Source organism: Aethalodelphis obliquidens, unplaced genomic scaffold, assembly GCF_003676395.1.
Source record: "Aethalodelphis obliquidens isolate GAN/ISIS:26980383/991018 unplaced genomic scaffold, ASM367639v1 scaffold1, whole genome shotgun sequence".
NCBI classification, from domain to species: domain Eukaryota; kingdom Metazoa; phylum Chordata; class Mammalia; order Artiodactyla; family Delphinidae; genus Aethalodelphis; species Aethalodelphis obliquidens.
The window spans coordinates 18,978,942-18,993,377 of record NW_020837945.1 but is presented as its reverse complement, the minus strand read 5'-3'; the positions used below and the strand labels follow the sequence as shown (position 1 = coordinate 18,993,377).

General features: G+C 41.6%; 1 protein-coding gene across 3 annotated transcripts in view; it reads left to right on the top strand.

The window, feature by feature from the left end:
- Positions 1–1,848: 1,848 nt before the first annotated feature.
- The window catches only part of JAM2 (junctional adhesion molecule 2), a 66,361-nt gene continuing 53,773 nt past the window's right edge, over positions 1,849–14,436 (top strand). Inside the window, exon 1 of one of the 3 annotated variants that reach the window (XM_027102020.1) lies at positions 1,849–2,327. In XM_027102020.1, the coding sequence (XP_026957821.1) occupies positions 2,105–2,327 (223 nt within the window). In that variant the 5' untranslated portion in view covers positions 1,849–2,104. The remainder of the gene's footprint in view (positions 2,328–14,436) is intronic. The other 2 variants (XM_027102030.1, XM_027102047.1) reach the window with 2 other exon arrangements.

Below are 14,436 nucleotides of genomic sequence, written 5' to 3'. Positions count from 1 at the left end.
ACGTCTTTTCAGTTTCTGCTACCTCCCCTGCCCCCATTCCACATGTTCTACTCTAGCACTGTAGAAACTTGCTTTTCCTAAACAAGCCATAATTTTTAGATCTCTCAGCTTTTGAGCCTGCTCTTTGCTCTGCCTAGAATGCCCTTCCCTTATTTCCTTCCTTTCAAAAGTTGCCTCAACTTTCCATGCCGATAAAGAGTGTATGGGAGGATGTGTGTAGGTTATATGTCCTGCATGCATCCCCAACATAGGAACCTCCCCTTAGCCTTGACCTTTGATCTTGAACAAGCTGTTTAGCATCTCTCTGCCTGGTTATCTCATCTGTAGAGTGGGAATGATAATATTTTCTCTCTAACAGAGTTGTTGGAGGATTAGATATTGCAGTATTCAGACTCCACTGCTGAGAAAGCACTCAATAAAAAACGTATTATTTTCTGTCCTCCCGTAACACTTATGACGTGGTATTTGAGGCCTTTCCAGGTGGGACTCATTCTCTCTTTCCTCAAGACTGTGAGCTCCTGAGCAGCAAAGACTTGATCTTGTTCATCATTGTCCTCCAGCAGCCGCATATTGTAGCTATTTGACAAATGCCTTGACTGGGGGACAGATAACTGAGTGAATCAAGTATTCACATAGGGTGTCACAGAATTTTTTTTAAAAAGTACCCCTTTTGTGTGTGTGTATCTTTAGCAAGGAGCAAAAGAGGCAGATAGTTGGGGCAAGAATGAGAAAAGAGGGTGCCAACAACTTTTCTTGTAAAGCATTAAATCTTTCTTGTTGCTGCCCAGAAAAACTGGCGTTAAGCCTGTTGTTGAATCTGTATCCTTTCTCCTTGCTTGACTAGAGTATAGCTCTCACATTTTTGCCATTTTGACTTTCCTTTCTGGGTCCTCTGTCCCTCTCCCGCCATGGGCATTAAGCTTCCATCACTGTCACCAAGGAAACAGCAGGGATGCTCATTCCTCACAGCTCTGCATATCTGAACTCTGGTTGCCTTTGTCCACTGAGCTAACTAAATTCTTCGTGTGCACACCACTAAATCAACTGTCTTCTACACAGAACTTTAACCATTATTCTACGTTAAAAAAAAAAAAAAAAACCTGTAACTATTTCTTCTCTTGGGAATGGTCTTTTTCCAGACCTGTCAGTACTGTTGAATGCAGCGGACATTTTCGGTCCCTAGGAGTAAATATAAAAATTGCCTGTTTAGCCCTTGCACTGTGTGCACTGTAAGTGCGGGTCAATTTTAAAGCACTGCAACAGAGCATTCATAATGGGTTTCGCTTTTAAAAGCACTGTAGACCAAAAATAAACCTGACAAAGGGCAGCTGTAGAGTTTTAACATGTGGAAAACTCCACAGGCGGCAGTTATATAACTGGAAAGAAACATAATAAATATTTCACACCGTTAGATGAACTTCTAACTCTGACACGTGAAAAGCAAAGAACACAAAACACACCTCAACTCTCCAAAGAAGCAGAAAGCTTACACCGAGAAGAGGCCAAGGCGATTGCTAAAATCTGAGTCCTGCCTTCCAGCTCGAGTCTTGATTGCTTTTTTCCCCCCTTCGCCTCCAAGGCGGAGCCGGCGAACCCCATCTCCCCGGAGCGCCTACCCCGCAGGTTCGCGGGTTGGCCAGAAATTTTCCAAAGATCTCCACCCTTAGGCTGAAAACCCCCAGAGAAGTTTTGTGCCAAGGAGGGGAAAAGAGGAGTCGGAGCAAGGCAGGCGCAGTCCCCCCTCCTCCGCGCCCCACCCCCAAGCCCTGCGGCCAGCGCCTCCCGCGCCCGGGCTCCTCGCCCTGGGGGACAGCTGGCAGCCCCGCGCCGGACCAGACACAAAGCCGATCAATCCCGGCGGCGCGGGGGCGGGGGCCGCCCGCCCCGCCAGGGCTTCCCTTCCGCCCGTCGCCTCCTCCGGCCCCCTCATTAGGACCCAGCCGACACCTCGTCCGGCTTCCTCGGCCCGCCCCGTCCCCACCCCCCCCCCCCCCCCCCCCCCCGAAAAAAAAAGAACTGTCCAGACCCCCCCAGGTCCCCGGTTAGGCCAGACCCGCCTCTAGGCAGCCGGTTAAGAAGACGCCCCTGGAAGGGGGAAACTGACATGCCATCAGGCCCCGCCCCTCCCCTCCCCTGCATGAGTGTCTCTGCTCCCGCCCCGAGAAGTTCAGTGCCCCCCCGGGCTGCCTCCCGCGCTTCCGCGCTCCCGCCGCCGGGACCCTCGGCTTCCGAGGAGTCGGCAGCTCCCGACCCCGCGAAGATGGCGAGGAGGAGCCGCCACCGCCTCCTCCTGTTGCTGCTGCGCTACCTGGTGGTCGCCCTGGACTGTAAGTTGCTGGGGTACCGCCACCCTCCCACCCACTCCTGCTGAGACCAGCTCCCCCAAACCTCCAGCCCCTACTACGCTCGGCGCTGGCGGAGGGCTTTCTCTGGGGTCCCGGACGGAAGGTCTGCCGCTGGGCAGCTGACTTGACACCCAGCGAGCCCAGAATTCGGGGGTGCCGTCTGCGGCGGGGGGCCGGAGGTCTTCAGTTTAGTGTAAATCGCATCTGATTTTGTCAGTTCTAGTTAGAGAAAGTTAAGGGTCCACACCAGCAGGTTCTCATCTTGCAAAGTTGGGTTGAGTTTTCAAAGACACGGAAACGTGAATAGAATGCAAAACTCACTAACTCCTTAGAAGATGCTAAGATCCCAAGATGGCATCACTCGGAGGCAGGCGCCGGCCACACTCTTAGCACTAGAGCAGGGGGCACTGTTAGAATTGTCATGGCTTTTGAGGGTCCCAATTGTGCCGCTAATGTGCAGTGCACTTTTGGGACGCGGGGTGGGAGGGAATTCCTGGCTGCTGAGCCAGAATTACTTGTATCCTCTCCACCTGCACATCTACATTCAGTTAGAGGAGTCTGGTCTGGGCGCTCCAGCCAGCTGCTGTGTCCTCAGGGTACGTCAACGGGATTGTTAGAAAGATACAGAAGCTCTGATGCAGTAGCGGGAGACGTCCCAAAGCCAACTTCACGGGATGGTTCTAAACAGGATTTTCACGGATTCTGGGCTCATAAGATTTAAAATCCTGGGAATGTTTCCTATTATTTTGTTTTTCTCTCGTTAACTTTTTAGAAAAAAATGGAGGAGATTACAATAGATCTTTAGCACACTTAAGAAACGAAGCTTTCCTTTTTCTTTCGTTTTTCCTTTTTTTCTTTTTACTTTCCTTTTATTTATTTTTAATAGAATGCATTATTGTTGTTGCTATTCAAGTTCTGGTAATATAATACTTAAAATAACCTGCAGGTTGCGTGTCTAATAGCATAAAACAATGACTCTTTCTCGAGCTCTCATTGCCTGAGTATTGCTCAGCTCAACGTGGTGTGAGTTTTTGTCCCTGAGTGGGGAAAGAAGGTGCAAGTTGTCTCAGTGAAGGGGGCATGTGCTGACCTATATTATAGGAAATCAAACCAAGAAGTCAAGGCTTCACAATAAAAACCATTATGCAATTTTGACATATCAATTGGTATCATGTTGAACACACAGACAAAAAAATCACTAATGCCGAAAGGCAACAAAGAGGCAGACTGGAGGAATTGTAACAAAACTACTGGAAAAGTTTTGTATTTCACTGACAGTCTTAAATTTGAAATAAAAAGGACTGACTTTAGTGTAGAATTATCACTAATTAAAAACAGAGAAAATTATTTTACTCTGGTATTCCTACACAGTAATCAAAATAGAAACAATACACCCTAAGTTTGAAACTGTAGCCAAGAATAACCCAGAGGCAAACACAGGCTTAGATGAATAGGCAGAATAAGCGCTTTTTCAAGCTTTGGGTAAAGCTAACACTTTGGCCCTCCTAACCCTGACTCCTACAGGGGATTAATTTGGAAGTGTGCAGGGATCTTTTCTGTATTGTTCCTGGGATGCCAAAAGGTCTGGTATTGCAAGAATGTTTTATTTGCTTTTTAAAAATTTTTTAAATTTTATAACAGTTTAGACTTAAAGAAAAATTACAAAGATGGTATAGAGAGTTCCCATATACACCACACCCACTTTCCCCTATTATTAATATTTTACATTAGTGTGATACATTTGTCACAATTAAGGAACCAATACTGATACATTATTATTAACTGAAGTCCATACTTTTTTCAGATTTCCTTCATTCTTCCCTGATGTTCTTTTCTGCTCCAGGATCCCATCCAGGACACCACAGTACATTTAGTAATCCTGTATGTATCCTTAGGCTCCTCTTAGCTGTGACAGTTTCTCAGACTTCCCTTGTTTTGTTATTACCTTGGCAGGTTTGAGGCGTATTGGCAAAATATTTTGTAGAATGTCCCTCAATTGGTATTTCTCTGATATTTTTCTCATGACTAGACTGGGTTTATGGTTTTTTTTGGAGGGCGATCTCCGAGGTGAAGTATCATTTTCATCACATCATATCAAGGGTACATACTGTGACCATGACTTATCACTGTTGATGTTAACCTTTATCACCTGGTCGGGTAGTGTATGCCAGGTATCTCCATGGGTTACCTTCCCCCCCACTTTCCATACTGTATTTTTTGGAAGGAAATCACTATGTACAACCCACACTTAAGGAAGAAGAGTTATACTCCACCTCCTTGAGAGTGGAGTAGCTCCATAAATTACTTGGAATTTCTCTGCTTGAGAGATGTCTCTCCCCCCACTCCATTCATTCATTCATTCATCTATTTTTTTTATGTCAGTATAAGCTCATCAATATTTATTTTGCACTTTGGATAACAGTCCAATACTATTTTATTTATTTTAGATTGTCAGCTTTGGCCATTGGGAGTTCTTAAAATTGGTTCCTGTGTCCCTTTGACATCCCCCCATCATTGTGTATATATGTGTGCCTGTTTGTTTGTTTTTGGCACTTCCTTATTTTCTGGTCCCACAAAATGCTCCAGGCTGATCCTGTATATTTTCTGCTCCAGTTCCAGAATCAGCCACTGCTCCAAGGAGCCCTGGTTCCTTTGATTGGAGAATGGTATTAGAAACCAAGATCTGGGCACTAGGTACATTCATTGCTTTTAGGGAGTTGTTGAAAAAACAAGAACGTTCTTCGAGGCTAAGTTTCACCCCGCCATCCTATTTTTGATTTATCCACTCAGGTTTCACATCCAGATCCAAAAACTGTACTGAAGGCTTACCTATGTATCACACTGTTCCTAGGACTTTCCTGTATGTTTTCTCTTTTTAAGTTCTCAACAAATGCATGAGATAGAACATATCTTCAACTTACAGGTAGGGACCCTAAGGCTCAGGAAAGCTAAGTTACTTGTCTGGGCTCACTTATCTAGGCTGGAAAGAGGTGGCACTGGGATTTGAAGATCAGAGACTTTGTTGCATAGATAGCTGGCCTACACTCTCATTTTTCTGAACAATTAACTCTTTTTATCATCTTCATTGAAGAAAAGACAGTGGATTCCTTATGCTCTAATTATATACTCATCTTCTTGATATTCATCCCAAATACGACTGTACCACTCTTTTGTCTCAATCCTAATATGTATAATATCATGCTCATTCCCATTCTTTCCTTTTACTTCTATCTGTCAATATTCTTTGTTTCTTTTTGGTAGTCAGGAGGATTGCTTTTTGTTGCTGTTACTTAAATTATGATTTCAGTGTACCTGTTGATAGATGGACATTTATTTGTGTGTTTAGTTGAATTATATTTTTCTTTCCCACTAAAATAGAAGCTCCATGTGGGAAGAAATTTCTTGATGTTTGCTCACTACTGTATGTCCAGTGCTGAGCAAAGTGCTTGGTTAATAGTACGGGTAAATATACACCTGTCGAAGGGGAAGGGGATAAGGTGGAGTGGGTGGAAGAAATGTATGGATAGAGTTAATGATTGTATTATAAATCATGAAGCCCTAACTTATTCTGCGTAGGTGAGATGTCAGAAAAGGAGTTGAATGTGAATGAGAGCAGTGTGCTGTTCTTGGCAATACACATCTGGTGGCAGCTTGTCCTCAGAGCTGGACTGGAACCCAAGCCAGGCAACTTGGCCTGAGTTTGTAATCTCTCATCAATTGACAAGGACCGTGGAGGCAGAGAGAGGTTTGGATCTTCTGCAAAATTACAAGGTTCTGCCTCTATGATGGAATTGACCCAAAACAGCACTCCAGGAAACCGGTGCCAGGAAAATTCTGCCCTCTGTCAACATTGTTAAGAGCAAAGCATCATAATCAACTAGCTGAAGAGAACTGGTTCCATCTTGACATAGTCAAGATGAATGCAAAGGTCAAATTGTGCTTGCTGGTAGACCTGATAATCATTTTAAGACAGTAACAGACATGACATTAAAAAGGAAGATGTCAAAAGCAAAAATATCAGCATAAAGAGAACAGTGAGTTCCCTATGGCTGAGGACACTCATTTACCCCTCCACATGAGCAGTTCAATGAGAGAAGCCCATGTGTATTTACACACATTTGCTCTGCCCGTGGTTTCTATCACACTGTCTTCCTCCAGTGGGCCTCTTTGGTGGAGAAGATGTATTAGACCATAGAGGCAAGAGCCACTGTGTTTGTTAAAGTCAGACCAGCAGAAATCTGTAAAAGCCATTGTTTAAAATAACATTTCTTTACATCCCATAACAATGTAGTGACACCACTGCTGAGCCGATACTACAGGCTACCTGTATTGCCAGATTGATGTTTTTTTAAAAATAAATTTATTTATTTTATTTTTGGATGGGTCTTCGTTGCTGCGCGTGGGCTTTCTCTGGTTGCAGCCAGCAGGGGCTACTCCTCGTTGCGGCGCGCGGGCTTTTCACTGCAGTGGCTTCTCTTGTTGCGGAGCACGGCCTCTACGCACGCAGGCTTCAGTAGTTGTGGCACGTGGGCTCAGTAGTTGTGGCTCGTGGGCTCTAGAGCGCAGGCTCAGTAGTTGTGTCGCACGGGCTTAGTTGCTCCGCGGCATGTGGGATTTTCCCGGACCAGGGCTCGAACCCCTGCCTCCTGCACTGGCAGGCGGATTCTTAACCACTGTGCCACCAGGGAAGCCTTCCCAGATTGACGTTTCGAGGAAGATGAGGGCGAGTCAGAATCTGGGTCAAGTGCTTTCTTTGGCAAAAGAAGAAAAAGAAAACTTAAAACTGGGCACTACTTTCTTGGAAGGTGTTACTGAGGTCAGAACTCAGGGAAAAAAAGCCCAACTGTATTAGTTTCCTATTGTCACAGTAACAAATTATGATAAATTTAATGCCGCACAAATTTATTATCTTAAATTTCTAGAGGTCAGAAGTGTGAAATAGGTCTCACTGGGCTAAAATCGAGGTATGGGAAGGGCAGTGTTCCTTCTGGAGGGTCTAGGGGAGAATCTGTTTCTATGTGTTTTCCAGCTTCTAGAGGCCAGCCATGGCCCCATTCCTCCAGATGCAAAGCCAGCGATGCCAGGCTGCCATATCTCTGGTTCTCTCTCTTCTGCCTCCCTCTTCCACTTATAAGGACCCTTAAAATTACATCAGGCCCACCTGGGTAATCCAGAATAATCTACTCATCTCAAGATCAGCTGGTTAGCGACTTTAATTCCATCTACAACCTTATTTCCTATTTACCATGTAAGGTAACATATTTATAGGTTCCTGGAATTAGGATGTGGACACCTTGCCGGGGCGGGGGGATTATTTTGCCTACCACAGGAACCAAAATTAGGATGTGTGTAATCGGTGTTGTGGCCAAGAACATTCTAGAGCCTATGGAGCAACCATAACTCTTCCCTTTAAATTATACTTCATAGTGTTATAGATTTGCATTTTTTGAGCTGTATTTCAGATGGCATAGTGTAGTGGTAAAGAGGACGTACTCTGATGCTGAACTTTGCTCACTTACTAGCTCTGTGACTTTGTACAAGTTATTTGACTTTTGTGTGGGTTAGTTGACCCATCTGTAATGGTGACAATCCCAATAACAGTACTTACCTCATAGAGGTTTAGGGAGAAAGAAATGTGTTCACATGTATAAAGCATTTAAAAAACTGTTACTGTTATTATTGTTAAAATTTGGGGGCAATGAAGTTAAACATTCATATTATCACTTATAATGGATTTCTGACATTTTTGAGAGTCATAGACAAAGAATAGGCTGTTTCATAAGTACTGTACTAGTTTAAACAGCCTGTTTTATTTCCTTTTATTATTTTAAGAGTTTATTTTAGGGAATTCCCTGGCGGTCTAATGGTTAGGACTCCACGCTTCCACTACAGTGGGCACTGGTTCAATCCCTGGTCGGGAATTAAGATTCCACAAGCCGCGCAGCATGGCCAAAAAGTAAAATAAAATAACTAAAATGTTAGATTAAAAACTTTAAAATGTTAAAAAAAGATTTTTTTTAGAATGTGTTTTTTTAAGTTTTATTACAAAATACACACACATACATCTCTATCTATCTATGAAAAGATTATACTCGTAACCAGGTAGAGAAGATGAGGGAGACCATTTCTGATGGTGCCAACAGCACGCACAGATGTCCCTGGGGGAGAGCGTTCAGGAAGAGGGTGAAGGAATAAAATAAGTTCTTTAAGGCCAGAGTATGGAGAGCAGGGGAGGGTGAGAGGCAGCAGCCAGGCGGTGGAGGGCTTTGTGAGACACAGTTAGGATTTTGAATTTATCCTAAAGTAAGAAGCCATTGAAGGCTTTTAAACACTGAATATCCGTCAGATTTGCATTTCAAAAAGAGAACCCAGTGGATGGATGATAGAGAATGGGCAGAATGGGTAGGTGGGAAGTTGGAAGTGGGGAGACCAGTGATTGGAGTGGTCCAGGCAATTACTTCCTAAGTATATCTTTTATATAGTTTACTGAAATATATACATACACAAACGTATATCATTAAACATATACATATACCCACAGAAAATTGTTTTATTATTTGAAATGTAGTTAATTAATCAGGGATTTGAGAAAAATTGTTCTTTGGTTTTTAAGGATTTTTTTTTAAAAATCATGTATACTGGAGGTGTTTCCAACTTTCTGTTCAGCTCCCAGCATATAAACGTAAAACAGTAGCTCTTTGGGTTACTATTTCTCTTCTTTCAGTGTTGTTCTCTTTTCCAATACCTGAGTTTGTCTTCCATCAGTATTGTTTTAAGTGTTTTTAGAGTTTCACCAAGTTGCCACCCTTTGGAGGGTGACTTGATTAGCTGTGATGGGAAGAAGAGTGGCCTTCTATATTACTAAGGGTATGAGTGTGTGCATGAGAGAGAGAGAGAGAGAGAGAGAGAGGATGTGTGTGCTCAAATGAATGCCAGCTGACAGGCCCACAGAACCCTACTGAGGATCTTCAAACCAATGAGTGGGTCAGCAGTGTTCTGCAGTTTGAATTGTTTTTATGTTTTATGAGGAGAGAAGCAGAACACTGTCCTGGACCTAGTCCTGTGAAGTAGGTCAGGAACTGCTCTCTTAAAGGGAACCCTCCTACACTGTTGATGGGAATGTAAATTGGTGCAGTCACTATGGAAGCAGTATGGAGGTTCCTTAAAAAACTAAAAATAGACTTACCGGGCTTCCCTGGTGGCGCAGTGGTTGAGAGTCCGCCTGCCGATGCAGGGGACACGGGTTCGTGCCCCGGTCCGGGAGGATCCCACATGCTGCGGAGCGGCTGGGCCCGTGAGCCATGGCCGCTGAGCCTGCGCGTCCGGAGCCTGTGCCTCGCAATGGGAGAGGTCACAACAGTGAGAAGCCCGCGTACCGCAAAAAAAAAAAAAAAAAAATAGACTTACCATATGATCCAGCAATCCCATTCCTGGGCACAGATCCGGAAAAGACAAAAACTCTAATTTGAAAAGATACAGGCACCCCAGTGTTCATTGAAGCTCTATTTACAATAGCCAAGACATGGAAGTAACCTAAATGTCCATTGACAGATGAATAGATAAAGAAGATGTGGTAAATATACACAGTGGAATATTACTCAGCCATAAAAAGAATGAAATAATGCAGTAAGTCAGACAGAGAAATATAAATAGCATATAATATCACTTATATGTGGAATCTAAAATGAACTTATTTCCAAAACAGAAATAGACTTACAGACATAGAAAACAAACTTATGGTTACTAAAAAGGAAGGGCGGGGAGGGATAAATTAGGAGTTTGGGATTAATAGATTCACACTACTATATATAAAATAGATAAACAACAAGGACCTACCATGTAGCACAGGGAACTATATTCAATATCTTATAATAACCTATAATGGAAAAGAATCTGAAAAAGAATATATATATACATATATATACTTTGTTGTATACCTGAAACTAACACAACATCGTAAGTCAACTATACTTCAATAAAAAAATAATAATTTAAAAAATATATTTTTCGGAAACAATTTTGAACGGTTCCCGAAGTACAACCACAGAACTGTATAATGTTCTAAAGGACAGAATTCGACGAGTACTGATTAAACCATAATTTTCCTCCCAGAAATTCTCTAAAACTGTTGAAAATAGAGGTAAACACTTCATTTTACTCTAAGTAAACGGGTCATTCATGCCTGTTCAACGGCGTTCTCCAGGTCTTCAAAGGATCTCCTACTGCTGTTGTTGACATTGCTAACAGCCCACTGGGAAAGAAACTTTGTGGAGAAAAATGTCAAATATTTCCTTCTAGAAACTGGAAGTGGGGCAACGTACAAGAGGGGACTCTATGTGAGTAAATAAAGTGCTCTTGGATGATTTAAAAAAGAAAAAGAGCTACTCTCTTAGCTTTCCACTGTCTGGGCTCCAAAAGCCCTGAGCAAGCATCCTCGTGAGCATAACTGACATGAGTTTTAGTCCTTAACTAAAGAGTCTTGTCTTTCTCTCCCTCTCATGTCATTGGACTCAAGATTTTATTTGTTTCGTTGGATTTTCTATTTTGTTTTAGTCTTCAAAGTGCCTCACAGGGACATTTTGGGACAAATTTGTCTTTATATTTGTACAGAGTGAAGAAGCCTAGCTGGTCTCTCTCCTTTATGCAAGGTGTTTCCGGTTTGCTGGCTCACATCTTGTGAAAAGAGTCACCTGCTGTTTTCAGTTTTAGCTTTTCTCACACTATGAAAACTTGCTCAATACTTTATGATGGACGTGATCAAAGACAAAAATAGATCACTGTTAAATGCATCTACTTACATGTTCAACTAGCATAATTTATGTATATGGTGAATTCGAAGATCGCAGAAAAGTTATCAAATGAGAACTGTCTCCTTTACAGTCCTCCTGATATTTATTCCACTCCCACTCTTTTAATCTGATTGTTTAATTGAGGTATAGTTGATGTACAATATTATATAAGTTTCAGATATACGACATTCACAATTTTTAAAGGTTATACTCCGTTTATAGTTATTATACAATATTGGTTATATTCCCTGTGCTGTACAATATATCCTTGTAGCTTGTTTATCGTATGCATAGTAGGTTGTACCTCTTAATCTCCTACCCCATGTTGTCCCTTTCCCTCACTCCCTCCGCTCGTAACCACTAGTTCGTTCTCTATACCTGTGAGTCTGTTTCCTTTTTGTTATATTCACTAGTTTGTTTTATTTTTTAGATTCCACATATAAGTGATATTATACAGTATTTGTCTTTCTCTGATTTATTTCACTAAGCATAATACCCTCCAAGTCCACCCATGTTGTTGCAAATGACAAATTTTCATTCTCTTTTTATGGCTGAGTAATATTGCATTGTGTTTGTGTGTGTGTGTGTGTGTGTGTGTGTGTGTGTGTATGAGACATCTTCTTTATCCATTCATCTGTTGATAGACACTTAGGTTGCTTCTATATCTTGGCTACTGTAAATAATGCTGCTATGAACATCGGGTTGCATGTATCTTCTTGAATTAGTGTTTTTGTTTTCTTCAGATATATGCCCTGAAATGGAATTGCTGCATCACATGGTAGCTCTGTTTTTAGTTTTTTGAGGAACCCGCATGCTGTTTTTCACAGTGCTTGCACCAATTTACATTCCTACCAATAGTGTATAAGGGTTCCCTTTTCTCTACTTCCTCATCAATGAAGTAGCCCACTCTTAAGTTTCTTGCATGTGATTCCAGAAAAATCGTGGGGCGGGGAATGTAGTTCCAGCATATATGAGCATACCTGTATAGTTTCTTTAAAAATAAAAATTACTGTGCTTAATGTTCTGCACCTTCCAACAGACCAAATCATATTGTGTATAATATTCTGTGCTTTCCTACAAAGTATCTATTTTTACCAGTAACTAAAGCCACAACCCAAAGCTGGGTCACCAAACAGGACTCATGATAACATCTTGAAGAGGCCTTTTTAAAACCCTATGCCAAGATGCAGTAGGGACGATCTTCTAGTTGAAACCACTAAATATAAGTAGTGAAACCAAGTGCTATAACAAAACAGAGGGAAATAAACTCCCAAACCAGTGATCAAAACTAGAAAGAGAAAAATTCCAACCGAGACCCAGTGAAAAAATCCAAAGGAGAAGAGAGTAAGGGCCAGAGAGGACAGAGACAGCAGCACCAGCTAGGATTTACAGACAAGTGAAAGCTGCTGCTATTTTTAAAGGAGAGGAAAGAAGTAATGACCATGAATAAAATTGGAACACGTTGAGCTACTGGGAAAGTGCTAAATTTGAAAAGAGAGAATTGTGTTTATGTTTTAAAAAAATGCTCTAGAGTCACTTTAAAATAGGAGTGGATTCTAATCAAAAGTAGAATGGACATATGAAATAAACAATGACTCAAGTGTAAATAAACACTGATCTATTCAATCCAATAATTTAATTACTAGTTATTATTATTTAATCCAATAATCTAAACACAGTGAGCTCTGCCATAAAATATATAAAAGTTTTACATAAACTGATTGGAGCTATGGTATCATTGTACTATGACGCCATATAATGCTTTTGGTCCCAGAAGAAGTCAGGTTCTTTTGTGTTTGTGCCGTGTGTGTGTGTGTGTGTGTGTGTGTGTAAGGGAGTGAACCTCTATGGCATTTTATCTAGATACAATGTTTCTCCTCCCAGCTTTCATCTCTTCTACTGTCACTGTCCTCCTTGTTCAAATGTTCTCCATGTTGCCAAACGCAAGTCCTCTCTGAAGGTCTAAGTTCAAAATCCCTTACCTCTTCTTTTTTTTTTTTTTTTTGCGGTACGCGGGCCTCTCACTGTTGTGGCCTCTCCCGTTGCGGAGCACAGGCTCCGGACGTGCAGGCTCAGCGGCCATGGCTCATGGGCCCAGCCACTCCGCGGCATGTGGCATCTTCCCGGACTGGGGCATGAACCTGTGTCCCCTGCATCAGCAGGTGGACTCTCAACCACTGCGCCACCAGGGAAGCCCTCAAACTTTTTTTTTTGATTCCATATTCTACTTTTTTTTTTTAAAGAGCGTATGCCCCAATGTAAGTTTTTGGTTATAAATTATATACATGTATTTTTGTATCAATATATTACATTAATTATAAAATATACATAAAATAAATATTATATTAGATGCAAACACTAATACCTTTGGGCAGAAATGAAGTGGTGGTAGCCCTATATTACAGAGTTTGATAAAGGCTCTGTAATTAAAACACTGTGGGACTGGTACATGAAGAGACTGACAGACCGATGGAACAGAATATAAAGTCCAGAAATTGGCGCAAGTTCATTTATAAATTTAGGATAGATAGGGATAAAAATAGAGATCTATCTATCTAAACCTACCTTTCTATATGTCTGTATTTATCTATCTATTTATCCACATATAAAATGGTAGCATCTCAAACCATTGAGAATTCTTATTAAATGTTGTTACAACAGTTGTGCAGTGATTTAAGGTAAATTGGATCTGAACCTGATAGTGTACATAGGGATAAAGTCCAAATGAATCAGAGATCTAAATGTAAGTAAGTAAGCAAATAAATAAGACCATTGCCCACAAACAAAACAAAACAAACAAAACAAAACAGAACAAAGCATGGTACGTTCTTCTATGAATTGGACTATATATCCAAAGAGCATCTGCATGAAAAAAATAAAACACTATACACAAATCAAAAGATAAATGTCTAATCGGGAAAATATATTTGTAGTTTAATCCTCAACCAAAGAGTATTATCACTGATATAACAAAGAGCCCATAGAAATGGAAAGAGAATAAAAATATAAAGAACAAAATAGAAAAATGGCACATGGGCATGCCAACACACACACACACACACACACACATACACACAAGCAAACCCCAGAGAGTTCCCAGAAGAAAAATTCAAATGATTCTTCAAGTATGAAGCTCTTTGGAATTCACTGGCTGTCTAGTGATAGGACTCCTTGCTTTCACTGCCAAGGCTCCCGGGTTCAATCCCTGGTCAGGGAACTAAGATCCCACAAGCTGCGCAGCCAAAAAAAAAAAAAAAAAACTGATAAGTATGAAGCTCTGCTCAACATAACTTGAAATGTAA